At 42.6% G+C, this 21,100-nt stretch overlaps 1 protein-coding gene across 3 annotated transcripts in view; it reads left to right on the forward strand.

Moving 5' to 3' along the window:
- Positions 1-2,174: 2,174 nt before the first annotated feature.
- The window catches only part of LOC310792139 (putative ferric-chelate reductase 1), a 37,346-nt gene continuing 18,420 nt past the window's right edge, over positions 2,175-21,100 (forward strand). The window contains exons 1-7 of one of the 3 annotated variants that reach the window (XM_083653854.1): positions 2,175-2,262; positions 3,213-3,313; positions 4,535-4,744; positions 6,316-6,423; positions 7,372-7,516; positions 9,949-10,122; positions 11,150-12,333. In XM_083653854.1, the coding sequence (XP_083509980.1) occupies positions 3,215-3,313; positions 4,535-4,744; positions 6,316-6,423; positions 7,372-7,516; positions 9,949-10,122; positions 11,150-11,202 (789 nt within the window). In that variant the 5' untranslated portion in view covers positions 2,175-2,262; positions 3,213-3,214 and the 3' untranslated portion in view covers positions 11,203-12,333. Of the gene's footprint in view, positions 2,263-3,212; positions 3,314-4,534; positions 4,745-6,315; positions 6,424-7,371; positions 7,517-9,948; positions 10,123-11,149; positions 12,334-21,100 lie in introns of those variants that run through there. The other 2 variants (XM_083653855.1, XM_083653856.1) reach the window with 2 other exon arrangements.

Below are 21,100 nucleotides of genomic sequence, written 5' to 3' on the forward strand. Positions count from 1 at the left end.
GTACAAATGCCCTGAATAATTGAGGGCATGCACCGACGTCACTTTCCCACCGGAACACGCCCCCTTCAATGAAAAACACTAATGAGGGTTTCCAAATTCCAATCATGGAAGTTGGAAACCCTCATTAGTGTAGCTTGCACCTGTGTTTACCCTGCCTTTTCGACACAAAATGGACCCCGTGAGAAGGGTCTATTGGGACTGAGTGGCCAAACCTTTGGGCAAAACATTGGGAAGGTTCATCCCTGTTGTTTGGAGGACCAGGTGTCATTTATCTAGGCTGATTACTGCATTCAAACTGAATGTTGCTGCCACTCAGTGGGCGTGACCCCGCATGACCCCGCAGTCACTTCTGCCTCTGTGACGTCACGTGACGTGCATACCCTCTATTGTTCAACAGCACACGTTGTTTTGGGACATCCGGCCTTCATCAGTGTGTCTGAGTAAATGATACATGTGAATGCTGATATAGGGTGGATCAGAGCCGTGTATAGAAGAGTCGCGACATCTCCATTCACTCCAATGGACCCGTTTTTTTTACTCTCAAGAGTTCCAGGAAGTAAGGTCCTGGATTAAGCAGCACTGTCGAGTTGCAGCAAAATGGACAGTTTGTGTTGTAGCCTACTTTGATTATTATTATTTTTTTTAGAATCAAATTGTACATTATCAGCTTTATTTTAGCATTCAAAAGTAGCGCGAGACCCCTTCCTGGCTGTTCATTGGCTAATGAGTCACGCATTTTGGTCCTGCGCTGACACCACTCTCTCTAAAGGACACTAGGGTGGATGAAACAGCCTACTGCAGGTGTATCTAATCACCAATCACTGTGGCATAGAGCCGCACTATGTAGAGTGGAAATGCATGAAGTCACAATGAAAGTGCACGGTATAATCCCTCACAAGTAAGTATTCACCGTTTACATACAAAATGTACACACAACATTTTAAAAGAATGCAGACGGAAATATACAATCTAACTGGGGAGATCCCATAGTTAGCACAATCAATTCTAATTGGAAAATCCCTATTAGCATAAAGATACATTTCTAAACAACTGTAGCAGCCAATGAAAACATCAGGTTTTTACAGCGTTCATAAATCCTGTCACAACTCGACATTTTTAAAGCTAGACTTCCCAATGTTTCTCAGCACAATTCATGCTGTCACTAGTAGTTCTGGAAAATTGAGGGGGGAGGGTCACACTCCACAAACGGACTGAAGCTAACTGAAATTTACTTTGTGTGCACTGTGGATGAAATTTTAAATGTTAGTGAGCCTCAGTCAGCTTGTACATACAGGAGCGTGACCCCATTCTACTTTCCAGAGCTACTATGAGGAACTGCATGGATTGTGCTGAGAAAGAACTCTACCAATCAACATCATCATTGGGAAGTAGTAAATAGGGCTAAAAAAAACTATCCCTTTAAAGCCATGATCAGTTTGGTGTTATACGAAGATTTCCATTATATGTCTCTTTGGAGAGAATCTGAAATTAATAACTTCATAATTTACAAATGCAGATAATCCTATTCATATCCTCCAAGTGTTAACATCTTATAAGAAAATATGTTAATCATCTCAGTAATATCGCATAATGAGATTGCATTTTATGCCAGCACAAATTTGGAAAGAATAGGCATTGAATTATTCAAACAATGATCATATCATGGGATATGGAATCATACTCCTAATTGAAAGGGGGGAGATCGTAAATCATTTGACTTCATATGCAAATTTTTGGATGAGAGGTGAAAGTAGATCATTAAACTGGTTGCCCAAAAGATTACGGATTTCAACTTTAAGCAGCTAATCAATAATCTGTTATGGAGCTATACAAATAAACTTGCCGTGCCTCTCTATAATGGTGTGTTTTGAGAAGGGATGGTCTCTGTGCCTTTTGCATGATCCATTCTTCCAGTTACAATAATTTAATAAATGATTCACAGAAGTGCTTTGTGCCACAGCAAAATCCAACAAATCCAGTTCTCCAAGCTGAATGAAAGATGGACTTCCTCTTAGCAATGACAATGCTTATTTCAAGGCACCTGACCCTTGACAAACACCTACAAGGAACTGCCTGGTACTTGTTGGCCACTGAAAAGCCCAAACACTAAGCACCGCCCACTCCAGGATGCTGCCAATAGGCCCCGCCCCCTGCATCACCTTGAGCACCAGCAGGGCGTTTTGGTGTCACACAGGGACACACTCAGAAGAGCATAAGCAACTCCAGAATCATCCGTCTCAACAGCTGATTTAGAAAGCCCAGGTAAGTCAAGTCAGATAATGAACAAAAGAACATTTTATATCGGTACATTTGTTTTTGCCCAAAATGAATAGATTGTTTTTATAGAATATTTTGCTATGAGATACAGCAATAACAGATATTTCTAATAACAAAAGTACACCTACAACTCAACAAATTTGCACAGAACCAATGTGATGAGTTTCCTTGGCAAAAGTATAATTACGAGCATGAATCAATTCTTTCCACGCAAGTTTAAATTTATGAAATGAAACACTATAAGAAAAAGTTTGACTGGGGCTGTTTCCACTGATATGAATTGTGTCATTAAGTAACTTGTTTTTTTTATTTAGGAGATGAAACCTCATATCACAATTATAGTTCTATAGTAGGCAACTATAGTATATATACTGTAGGCAACTAAAGGACTACAATGGAAACAAATCTATTACTTTATTGTGTCTATCTTTGATGTTTTCCTGAGTTGCATGTCTTTTTTTTTATTTCATGTGTTTTTAACCTAATGTCAAATACATCATATCAAATGGTGACCAAAATTATTATCACTATTATCGCTGTATTGTTAAAATGTGCTGAACATTTTCAAAAAGTACTCATACAGTAACTGAAATAAGTTGGCTGCGTGCCTGCGTCTGGGAGACGGTTGCTAACTTCGGTTGATAATAGTCAGCATTTATTGTGTCTTTCAAAGTGCTGTAATCAACCCGGTTTTAACGATAATTAAAATTTGAAAAGGCAATACTAACCGTCAGGAATTTTATCACAGGTTATGATTAAACCGGTAATTGTTTCATAGTTGATTTATCAATATAGATTGAGATAAGAACGTACTTTTATCAAATTCTGAAAGATGCATGAATGTCTATAAGAGGGTTTAAGGTTTCCCAACCTTGACTACAGCATATTGATTGATGTTTCCTCCATTAACTTTCTTTTCTCTCTTCACCCTACAGGAATGGATCGAGGATTGATCTTGTTGGTCGCTGCGTTGATGATCTATGTGGCGCCGGGTGTTCATGGAACATCTCATTTGTCGTTTAACAGCTCGTTAACGGTTCGACTGCATTCACTTTCACATTTTCAATGTACTTCAACCATCACTTTAAACGAGCCACAGTGTCTGTCTGGTGGACTCCATAGCTTAACAGCCAGTTTGACTATTTGATCAGCTAAAATTATGTTTTAGAATTGATTTAAAAGAAATCGAAATAACGATTGCTTTCTTCCAAAGTGGCTGGCAGAGTGAAAAACCCATACCAGCCACCAGCCACAGTCTGAAACTAGCAGCAGTTGGCTGTAGTGCTTCAGGTCGCATATTAAATGTTTATCAGATGTTATTCTAACAGCATTTTGCCGCCCCTCAGTCATTTTTGACATACATGCAAAAGTAAGAGAAAGATCAAAATAGGATATTAAATTCTCCTGACAGAGACACCTATAAAACAAGCAAAATGCTAAACATGTTGTCCCCCACCGGCCACCAATCATTTAGTTCCACCATTGGGTCATTCCTATTCATTGTCAATGCCACCCCCTAGTGGCACAAAGTCAACATTACAGTGTGAGACTAACAAAATGAACTAACTTGACAGAGGGCCATATCTTACGCCCCAGTGGAAGTGTAATGGCAAGCGTTATCTTTGCTAGTTTCTAGCACTCAAAATCTATTTGTCTTTTAATGACCACTGGCTCGCTGAAACACGTTCTTTGATGTACTGACCCAGTGGTAATTAAAATAAAAAACTGGAGATTTTGAGTGCTAGAAACTAGCAAAGATAACACTTGCCCTTGCCCTTGCACTGGGCAGAAGATAATAGCACAGAGACTGAAGTGGAAATCCAAGATCTCTAGATCATCACCACCATCTCATCAATTGTTCCTCGGCCCAATTAAGACCGATCTGTCCACCAAATGTCATGGAAATCCATTCATACTTTTTTGAGATATGCTGCTAACAAACAAAAACCTCACCTCTTTCATTTAATAATCATAAACTGTGGTGATGGAGATGGTGATGATGTTGCTAGTGGCGAGTCATATCAGTGAAAGTAATGATAAAGACTAGAATATAACAGAAAACATACAATAGAACATTATAGGGGGTTCAATGGGGTTAAATGTTTTGTGTTTGACTGTATGTGTGTGTGTGTGTGTGTGTGTGTGTGTGTGTGTGTGTGTGTGTGTGTGTGTGTGTGTGTGTGTGTGTGTGTGTGTGTGTGTGTGTGTGTGTGTGTGTGTGTGTGTGTGTGCGCGTGCGTGCGTGTGTGCGTACCAGGTGGACATCACTCGGTCAGGCTGTGGGGTGACTAAGCTGTGTGTGGAGATGCCAAATGACTGTGACCCCATGAACATGAGCTCATCCTGTCTGTTCGCCTCCCTGGACACCAGCAGTCCCATGGCTCCCAACGGCGTGGACCTGTCCGTCGAGCTCCGAGGAGTTTCAGACGGATTCATAGCTCTGGGACTCACTGCCCCCCAAACCCCGGTATGGTACACATAGCCTAAGAGATGGCTTTCTTCTTAGGTACACATAGCCTAAGATATAGGCCTACAAATTGTAATACATTTCTTTAATTGGCCATGTTAATGATCGATTCATTGATTAGCCTAATTAATAAAAAAATAACTGTTTTTGACATACAAAATAGAAAATACAAAATGCGTGTTTTTACACGTGCCTTTAGGCCTACTCAACTCGTTAATCAACCGACCAAACTTCCTGCATTAGCTGTCTGCTTGTAGACGTGTTGTATTTCAACATTTTAACAACGTTTACAATGAATAGCCTACCGATGCCTTTTTGGGTGTATTTCTCCCACACTGGACTTTTTGCCTGCTTGCCAAATTGGCTTTCTTCTTCCTCTGTATAAGTATAAATGTCACCCCTTGTTTTAAATCATTTCAGCAAAAAAGTCAAAAATAGCACATAGCCCACATTGTAGATTAATCGTTTAACATAATGTTTGATCGATCAAATTCTTAACGGTGATTAATCGATTGTAAATTAATCCCTAACATAATACACATGATACACACCAGGGTTACTACCAAGGATGAGAGTAGGCTACCTGTTGAAAACAAACTAGCCTACAGTTAGGCCTAAATGACCTCACCTTGCTGACAGAACCGGCGTATGTATTTGCTTTGAGAATTAGGCTACTATTACAATTACAAATTACAAATGAAGACCACTTTTATGACTTTTGAAGCTTGAATGTGCTTTTTTAAATGCCATTTTCAGAAAATGCTTCGAAAGGCAAAAGTGGTCCTCATTTGTTGAAGATTATCTTGCTGAAGACAAAGTTTGCTGTTTCATAAACTTTTGTTAACCACAGACCTTATTTCATGCATTTAACCAAAATTCCCATAAAGAAATCCCATTGACTTATAGGCCTACATGTACTGTGGGAACTAGGAAGCGCAGGGACTTCCGGGTAATCTCTTGAGCCGAACAATATCTTTCCATACGTTTGTGCAATTTCTACACTATTTCTATCACTTTCCATACATTTCCAGACCCGTGTATAAGACTCGAGCCCGGGACACACACACATGCACACACGCATGCATGCACGCGCACACACACACACACACACACACAAACACAAACACAAAAACGAACACACACACATGCACACACGCATGCACGCGCACGCACACACACACACACACACACACACAAGGAAACAGATGGAACAAGGAAGCGGTAATGCAAACACAACGCAAACACAAAAACGAACACACACACACACACACACACACACACACACACACACACACACACACACACACACAAGGAAACAGATGGAACAAGGAAGTGGTAAATGCACAATACCTGCATCAACAACTAAACAAGTAAAGCAGGAATGTGAGCCTTTGACCACACTTCATCACTGTCTTGACTTTTTCCCAGTCATTCCAAACAAAGACAGCTTATGATAATAGAATAATGCTATGCTTTAAGGAAGTAATTTATTCCTCTTACCCCCCCCCCCCCCCCACCCTCTCTCTCTCTCTCTCTCTCTCTCTCTCTCTCTCTCTCTCTCTCTCTCTCAGATGTCCACCATGGTTTTTATCTGTGCTCAAAACAGCACGGACAGGAGATTCTTCTTCCGCACAATGGAAAGAAACAACAGCAACATGGCACTCACTCCAACAGAGACGGTGAGGCTTCCCCTTCTTCACTACGGGGAAAAATAAATGCATGTGAATTATCTACATAATATAGTTGAAGTTGTCTGTGTGTGTGTGTGTGTGTGTGTGTGTGTGTGTGTGTGTGTGTGTGTGTGTCATCAGTGATGTCACTCGAACAATTGTGATGCCATCAGTGATGTTTGTGTGTGACTCAAATCGTGACATCATCAGTGATTTGTGACGCAAAACGTGAGATCATCACTGACATCATCATCAGTGAGGTCAGAAGCGATGTCATGATTTGCGTCACAAATTCCTGATGATGCCACGATTTGAGTCACACAGAGACAACATCACTGATAAGCGATGTTCTCCACCCTAGATTTCTAGTATACTCCAAATCCTGTTTGTCTGTTTATGAAACAAAGATCATAAACAGAAACAGAAACATGCATTCATTCAGTTTTCCTTATTTTCTTTTCAAATATGCTCAGGAAAAGAGTCATGATCTTTGTCATGTAATTGAAGTCGAGTTAAAATGGGTATTTATTGAATGAATTTGAAGACTAGTCCTCACCCTGATTGGCCGACAACACCAGCTCCTCTAAATCAAATGAGCTCTAATTGGAGGGATTTTATTACCTGTTAATGTACATTGTGGAAATGTTGATTGCTTTAATAACAGGGCTGCTCACCCAAAAATGAAAATTGTGCCATCACGATTGACTTCAGTTGTAGGCTACTGTACTGAAGTCAATGGTGACTGGTTTTCTCTCAAGTTGTGCTACAGTAATTTCAATTTCAATTTTACGATCGTTTATTCAAAAATAGTTATTTATAATTTGCTTTGCTATATTCTTGTTCTTATTACATTTTCTGTATCATATTACTATTTGCTGTTTGCTGCAGGAAAACAATTTCCCCACAGGAATGGTTTCATCATAACTTATCTGATCTGACCTTACCTTATCTTTCCAGATGGTGAGAGATATCCGCAGCTTAGTGAATGAGAGTGTGATCAAGTGTGAGTTCACCATCCCAAACCTCAACGCCACCAGCACCAGGAGCAGCCACGTCACCACATTCGGTGTCCTGGTGGGAACTGGAACTGTTAATAATGACGGTGAGTGAACACACATGAACACACAGTATATAAGATCGTTTTGACCAGGCCCGTAGTCAGGGTTTGAGAAATACCGAGGTCATTTTAGCACAGCGCGGGGGGTCCAGGGGGGGCTCCCCCCGGTTAGACAATGTTGTCCACTTTAAAGTAAAATGCTTCAATCTGGTGCACTTTGAGAGCAAAATTAAGAGGCTAGATCTATAAAGAACTACAGACATCATGTTAGATTAATATCCTTTTTACTGTTGCTTTACAATGATACACAAAAATAAATGTCTCCCCATATAATATATATATATATATATATATATATATATATATATATATATATATATATATATATATATATGTGTGTATATATGTGTATATATATGGGTGGCAATGGCAATGGAACCCTATGGAGCGTTTACCCCGCTCGCCGAGCACTTCTGGCTCATACTGAGCGCATTAGCGCCCGGCGAATACACTTTGCCATTTTCACGTCTAGGTCTAAAATGCTGGCTCCTACCTGAGTCTTCACGTGAAGTGAAGACGCTATCCGATGTCAAACATCCTCTTCTTTTAATGACACCTAGTTGTTGCATCCAAATTGTTGCATAAAATCCACTTTTCTGTCGCTCAAAAACCGAAAACCATATATCTGGAGCACCTTGAGCAACCCGGAACAACGACTCACTGTTTACTCAACAATGCCCCCCACACTTCCGCAATGGTATTGCACCTCCCATTTCTGCATTTGTGCAGAAACGGAGGTGCAATACCATTGCGGAAGTGTGGGGGGCATTAGTGAGTAAACAGTGAGTCGTTGTTCCGGGTTGCTTCAGATCAGAGAAGAAGAAGGCGCGCGGTGCTCCAGATACATGGTTTTCGGTTTTTGAGCGACAGAAAAGTGGATTTTATGCAACAATTTGGATGCAACAACTAGGTGTCATTAAAAGAAGAGGATGTTTGACATCGGATAGCGTCTTCACTTCACGTGAAGACTCAGGTAGGAGCCAGCATTTTAGACCTAGACGTGAAAATGGCAAAGTGTAAAATGGGAAATGCGTTGCATTCGCCGGGCGCTAATGCGCTCAATATGAGCCAGAAGCGCCCGGCGAGCGGGGTAAATGGAGCGTGAGCTTTGGGAGGGTTGAGTGTCTAACTCTAGACTCTGTTTACATTTTAAAAACGGCGACAGTTCACACAACTTTAACACGACGTGGCGTGCCTGACCAAGTTGGTGCCCTAGGCAAGATTTTTGCTGGTGCCCCCCCCCCTCCCCCCTCCCCCCTCCCCCCTCCCCCAAAGAAAATATAATAAAAATGATATCGCAGCTAATCCAGCACTGCAGTGCAGGCTCAGAATCGCCCTTCCCCAGCGGCGCTGGAAGTACTTTTAGGTAGGGGGTGCTGTAAGGAAGGGCCGAAGAAAATTTTACGTTTTTTGGACTTTCATCCATATTTAGAAGAATATTTAATTTTAAATTAACATTAGGATTATACTGTTGTGATGTCATTATTCAGTATCTTCTCCTTTTCTCACTCACTTTCATGTAAGCACCTGCTCTCCCTTTAGTCATTTTACACTACAACAGACAGAAACACAGGCATAAACACTGAACTTATTATTATTATTATTATTATGGAAAACCAGATTATGATGAAAATCAAACACTTTTGAAGAGAGAGCGTATGAAATAAGATTAGAGCTAGGAAGCACAAACTGTTTTTTAATGCATCTTGTTGGTGGTATAAACACAAGACAGCCAAATCCAACAATTTCGAAAATCCATTTCTTGCCACCAGGGGGTGCTGCAGCACACTCAGCACCCACCTTCCAGCTCCCTTCCCCCACTCTGGGAAAAAGCTCCGAGCATGTAGAAGGGGGCGCGGCCGCGCAGGGGGTGGGGTGGTATGGATTAGGGACCATGGTGAAAGTGCTGCAGCCCGGGCAGCCAGAAAGCCAGAATTAGAAAAATTATTTCACTATTATTTAAAGACTTAAGACGTTGTTCTTCTTATTTTTGTCTACTATTGTAAAATAATAGTAGGCCTATTATCATGAAAAAGTATTTGTAAAAAAAAAAAAAAAAAAAAAAAATTACCCTCTCTGGCGCCCCTAACGGCTCAAGCGCCCTTAGCCATTACCATTACCATTAGGCCTAGTTCGCCTAATGGAAGGCATGCCAATATACATCAAACTCTTGAGCTACTTCTGCTCTCACTCAGAATGTCAAAATATAAGCGATGTGATGTAGGCCTATAGCTTTTGAGATATTAACATTTGTTTGGCACAACTCATACGAATAACTGCCGCCGGGTTCCGCATTTGGTCGGACCCCTAGTGCGACCATGTACAATTTCCTCCTGCTCAGTCTCTTGATTTTATTCTTCAGCCAGTATCGTTGGTTTTGTTCTTCAGGCAGTATCTCTGTTGGTTTTCTTCTTCAGGCAGTATTGGTGCCTTGAACTTCACCTTGAATGCTGGCGAACTGAACCTGGCCGTCGCTAATGCCACACCAGCCCCCCCAGCCCCAGCCTCCACAGCCCCCGTCACCACCGCAGCCCCCGGCAACACCACAATGCCTATGACTACAGCAGGCAGTGGCGCTTTCCAACCTCATGGTAAACAGCGAAGTCATACAAGACATTCCACATTTACATTACATTACATCTTTACACTTCAATCAATCAATCAATCAATCAATCAATCAATCAACCAATTTTATATTTATATAGTGCCAAATCATAGAGTTAACAGGCATTTTTCAAACAGAGCAGGTAGAAGACCAGGCTCTATATTTTAGACCCAACAATTCTCACATGCATCGGCTATTTTACTGCACAATTTCCCAACAAAGAGCCTGCCCTTAGTAATGGCGGCAAGGAAAGACCCTTTTAACAGGGAAGAAGCCTTGAGCAGGCCTAGATGCTCTAATCCAGAGTGAGGTGCAATGAGTGAGTAGACACTGTTCAGCATCTCGCTCATGGAAGCGTAAGACCCATTCACATCTAGTAGAATGATAACTATAAAGATATCTATAAACTATAAATAAATAATTATTAATTTAAATGATTGGATTTTATACAGGGCCTTTCTAGATACTCAAAGCGCCTCACATATCGGTAGTACACTGATAGTGTAGCACCCACCTGGGTGACGCACGGCAGCCAGTTTGCGACAGAATGCTCAGCACACATCAGCCTATCACGGTGGAGAGGTGAGGACTGAATGAGCCAATTAGGTAACGAGGGATGATGAGAGGTGGCCATGATGGAAGGAAATTCCTGTGTGGGAATTTAGCCACGGCACCGGGGTGACACCCCTACTCTTGCGAAGAGTGCCGATTGCATAGGGATCTTTAATGACCACATAGAGTCAGGACCTCGGTTTAACATCTTATCTGAAGCATGGAGCTCACTCAGTTATATCATTGCCGTGGGAACACAGGCATTCTAGATGTGAATGTGTGTTTAGAGAAGGCTCATTTACCCACACTGGCTGTTGTGGGAATTGATAGTGTGGAGTTAATGCAATGGTAAAATCTGATGACGGATTGAATACACTGTAGCGCTTTCCGGTCATAGTGGGTGTAATGTGCATATAGAAGAAACATTTGTATCCAGTGCCTGTTTTCTCTTCCCCTACCAGCTCTGCTAGTCCTGCTGAGTGTCCTCGCAGCATCTGTCACGCTGAGGACCTGAATGACACCATGGGACACACTGTGACAAGAAGGATACAATGAAGTCAGTTGATGGATGCTGGATTACAACATCAGAATATACCGACTCAGTATCGACAACAAGTATTCTATTTTTTTAATCTATCTAGGCAATCCATATCTATTTTTATTGAAGGTTATTTGGACATTTTGAACAATCTATTTTGCATTACCGTTTGTACATGAGATGTGTTGTGAACAGCAACACAGAGAAAGAGGCCACACAGTTGACCTGGGCCAAATAGCATTTGCAAATAATTATTTATGGCTAATACTGTAAGTCTGGACAGTAAGTATGGCCCGTTCCTTTATCGCAAACAAACTGGGATGTGGCGGTTGAATGACGTCACATCCGTTTTGTTAGCGTTCCATTTGCAGAAAACTGGGAGCTGGGAAGTTCACTGTCGATTTGCATCACATCCGTTTAAACGAGTCAGATCCGGCCACTAACCAGGGTAGCCATCGTTAGCAATAACAGTTGCTAACGAGGCATTTCGTGGCATTTTGCGCATACAAACAATGCAGCAACATGTCCACACAGATAGAAGTTAGACAGTGCTGTGTGTACGGCTGATTTAATGAGACACAAACAAGACAGAAGTGCTAAAAAACAGTATTTACGATTTTAACTACTGTTGTTGCGCCGGAGGAGCCATCTTGGATTATTATTTTTTTAGCACTGGTGACGTCACCGTTCGAGCTCATGACCTTTGAACTGTCACATTCCCATTTCCCAGTTTTAGAGGAAATTATTTTAAAGTAGGTTTTGTAATCTTATGTGGTTCATAAGATTAAAAACACACCCATCTGGCACTGCAAACAATGTCTGCAATTGTTACTAGATCTGGTTCAAACGAGTTCTGCGCTGAATTTTTCCAAATCATCTTGATAGACAATAGACCTTGACTTGTAAAATAGCCTTGGATCTGAGATCTAAAATGACTTTTGGGAAACAGCCAAAACCACAATGTTTAGAGGAATACCTTAACGCTATCACTGAGGATGTCTGTTTGGCATTCCCATGTGTTTGTAATGTGAATGCCAACTCCTAAAACCCATGTAACCTAATTATTACTGTTCAATGCAACTCTTGAAAAATAAAGTTGAAACAATCTGTTTTGTGTGTGTAATAATAAAGCATGCTTCATCCCTGACAAATCACATTATGCAACCACAGACACTTCTACTTTAGATGCTTCACAAGGCTCCAGTAAATGTATGAGAATTGCAGTCATTAAACTTACATAAAATAAAAACAAGCCCTATTTGGCATGAGCCCCATTGCCAAAATGCAGGACATCAAATGTGTTGTGTCTCTTCTACCAAGTCAGGTCAGGTCATTAGTGTGGTAGAAACTTCAATGCTATTGTGTCTAATTACTAGATGAGAGATGATAATCAGAGAGTCCAAAAAAATCCATGGCTGTCTTTTTATTTATTGTAAGCATTTGAGGCAAATTCACAGGCATCCTGACATTCTCCTTAGACGAAGGAGGAGGCAAGTCTGATACAACATGTTGCAAATCATCTTTTATACAGACATAGCAAAACATGGCATTTCTGCAGTGGGCAGATAAGACTGGGACCCTCTCGTTATCATGATTTGGCAGGGAGTTTCCCCGCTGTGGTTCGGGGACCCTTAAAGTAACATACAGTTATAGTTCACATCACATTATAAAGCCCAAATGAGAAAGTTATAAAATATATGGATATTATGACAACATTTTCCACAACAATTAGCAGGTGGCTCTGAAGCCAGTTAAGATGTTGCTACTTAAAGGAACACTTGGTGTGGTGTTGGAGGACCAGAAGAAGGTGCTCTTCCCTCTGGTCTCATGAATAACATCCCCAATGCCCTGGGACTCTATCGTGTGAGTGAGCACCTCACCGTCCTTTGGATGAGCCGTGGTGCTGACTCTAGGGAGGGATGCTGGAAGTATGCGCTGCAGCACCCTTCAGCACCCCCTTCTGACGGGGGGCTGTAACTGCAAGCCTAAAAGGCTACTCGAGTACATTACTGTCTTTCAGAGGCTGTAGCGGGCTCATTTGTACAGCTAGAGTGGAGATACTGGTATCATAATGAAACTTTAGAAGACCGAAGGCATCCATTGGTACCAAGCATGTCATGCTATCTTGTCGGAAGGGGGGGGGGGGGGGGGGGGCTGAATTATGCTCCAATGTTATTTTGGTGAGGGTAAAACTGACAGCCATTTTCAAATGGGTCTCTCTCCTCTATCTGAATGGGTCTCTCCTCTCTCTGAATGGGTCTCTCCTCTCTCTATCTGAATGTGTCTCTCCTCTCTATCTGAATGGGTCTCTCCTCTCTCTATCTGAATGGGTCTCTCTCCTCTCTCTGAATGGGTCTCTCCTCTCTCTGAATGGGTCTCTCCTATCTGAATGTGTCTCTCCTCTATCTGAATGTGTCTCTCTCCTCTATCTGAATGGGTCTCTCTTCTCTATCTGAATGGGTCTCTCTCCTCTATCTGAATGTGTCTCTCCTCTCTCTGAATGGGTCTCTCCTATCTGAATGGGTCTCTCTCCTCTCTCTATCTGAATGGGTCTCTCTCCTCTCTCTGAATGGGTCTCTCTCTATCTGAATGGGTCTCTCTCTATCTGAATGGGTCTCTCTCCTCTCTCTGAATGGGTCTCTCCTATCTGAATGGGTCTCTCCTCTCTATCTGAATGGGTCTCTCTCCTCTATCTGAATGGGTCTCTCTCCTCTATCTGAATGGGTCTCTCCTATCTGAATGGGTCTCTCCTCTCTATCTGAATGGGTCTCTCTCCTCTATCTGAATGGGTCTCTCCTCTCTATCTGAATGGGTCTCTCTCCTCTATCTGAATGTGTCTCTCCTCTATCTGAATGGGTCTCTCCTCTCTATCTGAATGGGTCTCTCCTCTATCTGAATGGGTCTCTCCTCTATCTGAATGTGTCTCTCTCTATCTGAATGGGTCTCTCTCTATCTGAATGGGTCTCTCTCCTCTATCTGAATGGGTCTCTCTCCTCTATCTGAATGGGTCTCTCTCCTCTATCTGAATGGGTCTCTCCTCTCTATCTGAATGGGTCTCTCTCCTCTATCTGAATGGGTCTCTCCTCTATCTGAATGGGTCTCTCTCCTCTATCTGAATGGGTCTCTCCTCTATCTGAATGGGTCTCTCCTCTATCTGAATGGGTCTCTCCTCTATCTGAATGGGTCTCTCCTCTCTATCTGAATGGGTCTCTCTCCTCTATCTGAATGGGTCTCTCTCCTCTATCTGAATGGGTCTCTCCTCTCTCTATCTGAATGGGTCTCTCTCCTCTATCTGAATGGGTCTCTCCTCTCTATCTGAATGGGTCTCTCTCCTCTATCTGAATGGGTCTCTCTCCTCTATCTGAATGTGTCTCTCCTCTATCTGAATGGGTCTCTCCTATCTGAATGGGTCTCTCCTATCTCTATCTGAATGGGTCTCTCTCCTCTATCTGAATGGGTCTCTCCTATCTCTATCTGAATGGGTCTCTCTCCTCTATCTGAATGGGTCTCTCTCCTCTATCTGAATGTGTCTCTCTCTATCTGAATGGGTCTCTCCTCTCTATCTGAATGTGTCTCTCTCTATCTGAATGTGTCTCTCTCTATCTGAATGGGTCTCTCCTCTCTATCTGAATGTGTCTCTCCTCTATCTGAATGGGTCTCTCCTCTATCTGAATGTGTCTCTCCTCTATCTGAATGTGTCTCTCTCTATCTGAATGGGTCTCTCCTCTATCTGAATGTGTCTCTCTCTATCTGAATGGGTCTCTCCTCTATCTGAATGTGTCTCTCTCTATCTGAATGGGTCTCTCTCCTCTATCTGAATGTGTCTCTCTCTATCTGAATGGGTCTCTCCTCTCTATCTGAATGTGTCTCTCCTCTATCTGAATGTGTCTCTCTCTATCTGAATGGGTCTCTCCTCTCTATCTGAATGTGTCTCTCCTCTATCTGAATGGGTCTCTCCTCTATCTGAATGTGTCTCTCCTCTATCTGAATGTGTCTCTCCTCTATCTGAATGGGTCTCTCTCCTCTATCTGAATGGGTCTCTCTCCTCTATCTGAATGTGTCTCTCCTCTATCTGAATGGGTCTCTCCTCTATCTGAATGTGTCTCTCCTCTATCTGAATGTGTCTCTCCTCTATCTGAATGGGTCTCTCTCCTCTATCTGAATGGGTCTCTCTCCTCTATCTGAATGTGTCTCTCCTCTATCTGAATGGGTCTCTCCTCTCTATCTGAATGGGTCTCTCTCCTCTATCTGAATGGGTCTCTCCTCTCTATCTGAATGGGTCTCTCTCCTCTATCTGAATGGGTCTCTCCTCTATCTGAATGGGTCTCTCCTCTCTCTATCTGAATGTGTCTCTCCTCTATCTGAATGGGTCTCTCCTCTATCTGAATGGGTCTCTCCTCTATCTGAATGGGTCTCTCTCCTCTATCTGAATGGGTCTCTCCTCTCTATCTGAATGGGTCTCTCTCCTCTATCTGAATGGGTCTCTCCTCTATCTGAATGGGTCTCTCCTCTCTCTATCTGAATGGGTCTCTCTCCTCTATCTGAATGGGTCTCTCCTCCATCTGAATGGGTCTCTCCTCTCTCTATCTGAATGGGTCTCTCTCCTCTATCTGAATGGGTCTCTCCTCTCTATCTGAATAGGTCTCTCCTCTCTATCTGAATAGGTCTCTCTCCTCTATCTGAATGGGTCTCTCTCCTCTATCTGAATGTGTCTCTCCTCTATCTGAATGGGTCTCTCCTATCTGAATGGGTCTCTCCTATCTCTATCTGAATGGGTCTCTCTCCTCTATCTGAATGGGTCTCTCCTATCTCTATCTGAATGGGTCTCTCTCCTCTATCTGAATGTGTCTCTCCTCTATCTGAATGGGTCTCTCCTATCTGAATGGGTCTCTCCTATCTCTATCTGAATGGGTCTCTCCTATCTGAATGTGTCTCTCCTCTCTATCTGAATGGGTCTCTCTCCTCTCTCTATCCGAATGTGTCTCTCCTTTCTCTATCTGAATGGGTTCTATGGGTATCCACGAGTCTCCCCTTTAGAGACATGCCCACTTTATGCGAATCCCATGCCGTTTCTGGACAAACGTTTTTTTTGCATGCAGTATTTATGCGTTATTTTCACCTATTCTATTTGAACATTTCTTGGTCTTGGAATTGCATGAATTGGGTAGGACTGGAAAGCTGAAACTTGTGGATTCAATGAGCCCAAATTGTTGGAGCCATTTGTGCTTATTCGAAGTATTCTCTTTCTTTATTCTAATATTCTCTATTCTAATTTCTCTATTTTAATATTGAAATGTATTTGCCTGACATTTTGCACACTTTTCTAATCTATTTGCTTTCTGAGCACCCCACCTGGCTTTAGACTGGTGAATTGCATGACGAGGGGTGGCTTACAGACCTGTATCAGGAAATGGGTGGAGGCAAAATGTTTGAGAGGCTAGGAGAAAGGGCATACATTTTCTTTGAACCACATTAATTTGAATCCTGATTTATCCTTTTAATCCTGTGCTATTTTTTACAGGAGTTGACAAGAAAACAAAGATTAAGTTACATGTTTTGAGCTGCCCTGATTATTTAAATATGTTATTCTACCAACTTCTGTGAAAGAGCTGTTGCACACCTTAAAAACTTTAAATCAGGTGCGTAGGATGGAAAAATGAACTAGAAGTAGAGAAAATCCCGCAAGACACTGACCTTACTGGTAAGGTTTCTAGCCAAGGGAGCACGAAGACGAAGACCAGATGGAAGCAGCTCATATTCAGAGCTCAGCGGATGGGCATTGTCTGAGCAGATAGCCCTTGCTTTTTTTAGCATCTGCAAGTTGAAAATGTGGTCTAGGCTCCCAAAATGGATTCCGACTATTTTTGAAGCCGTTTTCACAATTCTCCCTAGGGAGTTCTTGTCTACCTGGAATTTAGCAAGTTTCCGGAGACAAAAAAGGCGCTGCTGACCCTGCTGATCCATATATATGACCTGAATCTTGCATTGTCTTAAGTAGGCGCGTAGCCAGGGATTTCGGGCCCCATGAAAGGATATCACATCGGGCCCACGGATGCATGGATGCCGGCGTCCGAAGGGCGGCGGCGGAAAATTTTGGCCATTTGAAGCCCAATTTAGAGGAATATCTCATTTTAAATCAGAGAGTTTCCCAACCTTTTGAGTAGCCAGTCAGATTGAAAAAGTAGCCGGATCATGTTCGCGGCGTTTGTTCCAGTGGTCCTATTCCCAATTAATAAACAAACCTCAAATATGTATCGATGAGTGTGACAATTGAAATAATACAAATAAACATTCTTATAAAGGCCCAATGCTCAATTTAATTATAAATAAAACAATATCCATATTGCAAAACACAAACAGGCAATGTATATTTTTAAGAACAAAGAAAATACTAATAACTATGTTTCCCACAGGATTTGGAGAGATTGTGGTGGGTAGACCTTGCTTGGACCCTCTTGGAGGGTTCGGGGGGCCATGCCCCCTGTAAGGTAAGAAGAATGTGTACATTTTAAACTAAAATGCATGAATCTGGTTCACTTTGAGAACCAATTTAAGAGGCTAGATCAGGGGTGGGCAATTATTTTTCATGGGGGGCCACATGAGAAACCCAGATTGTTGCTGTCATGCCATAACCCAGGAACTTTGATGATAGGAGGATGAGAGGACCACAAAAAAAATTCCTCGCCACCAAAGGGCCAGATTTTGCTGAGGGTTGGGGGCCGAACGGCGCTGGCGCGGAAAAATCTGGGGCATTTGAAGTCCAGTTTAGAGGAATAACTCATTTTAAATTAACAGTTGTGATGTCATTATTCAGTCTTAAACACCAATATTTGATCCTTTTCTCACTCACTCCTATGTCACCACTTGCTCTCCCTGCAGCGCTTGAAATTCGCTTTTTTGGTCACCTACCAATATGGCTGCTAGAAGTTAACAGCCAATTAGAATTTCCACTAGCCAAAATGTTTTTCTTGAAATAAACCAGAATATGAGTGGGTTAATTTAAGCATAAGTATCAGTAAGTGGCCCGGGATTCTCAAAGCCTGTGTTGAGGGTCACACGAACAAAAATGCACTCTTGAAGCTAAATAAATCCAAAACCAACAAGTTAATTATTTACATTTTTTACTTCAATGTAGAACAGTCATTTCTTACACATGAGATTACTTTTAGCCATAAAGATTATTGAAAGATATTCCATATTCCAGACTGAAATGTTATAACAGAAGTGGAGTATTGGCCAGAATGACATGAACATTTGGACACTTATCACTGAATGAAAAACCTGCTTTCCAGGCAAGTAAATGACCACATAGTGCTCAATATGCGGACACTATGTTTGTACTTTCCCCCCACTTTTCCAGTCCAGTAAAAACCAGGAACCATACCAGCTATTCCTCAGCAACAGAATCCAAACAGTCAAAATACACAACCGGATGTCCCACCCCCTGACCCTCAGCACCGGCGCCCCCCAGGGGTGCGTCCTTTCCTCCTGGTTCTTCTCCCTCTTCACTAACCAACTCACCTCCCTGGACAACTCAGTAAAAATCTACAAATACGCAGACGACACCACCATCCTCGGCCTCATCACAAATAACAATGAATCAGCATACAGACGAGAAGTAGAGAGAGTTGCAACATGGTGCTCTACTAACAACCTCCTGCTCAACACCTCCAAAACCACCGAAATAGCCATAGATTTCAGGACTGCAAAAATGACACCCAAATTAACTCCCACTGACAATATCCGACCAACCCATAACCCTCACAGACTCTTTCAAATTTCTCGGAACACACATCAGCAATAACCTCAAATGGGACCACAACATCACCACCATCACCAAGAAAGCACATCAGCGACTCTATTTCCTCAGGCAACTGAAGAGATACAGGATTAAACAATGCCTACTGCTCCGCTTCTACTCCGCCATCATACAAAGCATCATCACCTCATCCATAATTGTCTGGTTCGGCTCAGCTGATCAAACATCAAAATCCAAATTACAGCGCATTATTAATAAAGCAGCAAAAATCATTGGTTGTGACCTCTCCACCCTGGACTCCATATACACCTCCCGAACCATCACCCGTGCCTGTAAGATCATTAACTCATTGAGTGCCAGCCACTTTTGGAGAACGACGCTTCCAGTGCCAGAGTTTCAGAGCGTTTTCAGTGATTTCTCGAGGCCCACAGAATATTGTGTGATATTACTATGTAAACACCGAACACGCAAAAAGAACAAGGAGACTCTATTGTATCATCAGCAAAAAAAAGTTTATTGATACCATTTTCCGTTCTTTAGTTATGAGCCGGAGAAGATAGGTTGTTTTCAGCGTTTTCAGGCATTTCAAATTATAAGCTGAGATATTCAGCCTTTTGTGAAATGAAGCATTTCAAGCACATTCACTGACTCTAGCTAATATTTTCTGATGTAGTGACGTGGTGTAGTTGTGTCCTGCCCTGCGTGCCCCACCCCCCTCTCCCCCCCTCAGCTGAAAACTCCTCCCCACACTAGTAACACACAGCCTCACGCACCCAGCGTCTATTTTCGGAGTGCTGTTTGTGCGCCGCCTCCCAGGCAGCGCAACATGGAAAAGCCACACGCGGACTGCAGGGAAAGGTTTGGCTTTTCAGTGTCGGCTGCTGCTTTTCTAGCGGCTAATCGTGTGGAGAAACTATGCTGACAGACAGACAGAGGCAGAAGGGCTCAGTTGTGTGCGCGGATTGACTGTGTTCGCAGGCACCGTCAGTTGCAGCCAGAACAATCTACATGGCTCTGGGCTGCAGCATGAGCGGTTTTCTCTTCGATCACGGGGCTTTTTCAGGCTGTCATTGGCACTCAATGAGCTAAATGGGTGACTATACTATAAATACTAAACGTTATTTAGCGGGTTCCTTTTATCAGTTTGACTTGAAACAATGTCACAGGCTGGGAAAGTGTCTGATCTAATGTAAACAAGCAAAACATGAAAGTACGTCCGAGTACGTCTTTGGCACAGAACGGCATTGTAAAAAGTACGTCCGAGTACGTCTTTGGCAGAGAATGAGTTAAGGACCCCTCCCACCCAGCCCACCCCCTGTTCCAGCCCCTCCCCTCAAAAAAACGATACAGATCAATTCCCACCAAAACTACCCGCTTCAAAAACAGTTTCTTTCTCACAGCCATACGGACTCTGAACTCCCTCAGCACCCCTCTCCCTCTCCCCCCTCCCCCCTCCCCCTAACTTTACGTCTGTTGGTCTTGTATCCTGTATTTATGTATTTATTGTTGGAAGTGGGAACGGTGTAACTGTTTAATTGTCTAAATGTATCAATGTCCTGTTTCCATGTTTTGCCAGAGCTATAACATCATGTACTGAAACTAAATACCACCAACCTGGTTGCGTGGCAATAAAAGTATCTGTATCTGTATCTGTATCTGAAAACATACTGGCTATCGACAGCATTGTGACAGAAGAGGAACCATCTCAGAGCGAAACAATAAATATGGGGAAGATAAAGAAAGAGTATGGAGATGTGTTCACAGGTGATGGCTGGAATCAGTCCGGCCCCTGAGATTTTCCAGCTGAAACTGACACAGGCACTGGAGGGCCTGCCGGGCATATAGTACATCATAGCCGATGATGTATTGATCACTGGAGAGGGTGATACACAGGAGAAGGTCAACAAAGACCATGACGAGAAACTGAGACAGTTCCTAAACAGGTGCAGGGAAAAGAACATAAAACTGAATGCGGACAAGTTCAAACTGCGCCAAAAAGAGGTGCCATACATCGGACACCTGTTGACAGACGATGGACTAAAGCCCAACCCAGATAAGGTTCGAGCGGTGAGAGACATGCCGAGGCCAACTGACGTGAAAGGCATACAGAGACTC

Source organism: Poromitra crassiceps (assembly GCF_964638095.1).
Source record: "Poromitra crassiceps genome assembly, chromosome: 17".
Classification (NCBI taxonomy): domain Eukaryota; kingdom Metazoa; phylum Chordata; class Actinopteri; order Beryciformes; family Melamphaidae; genus Poromitra; species Poromitra crassiceps.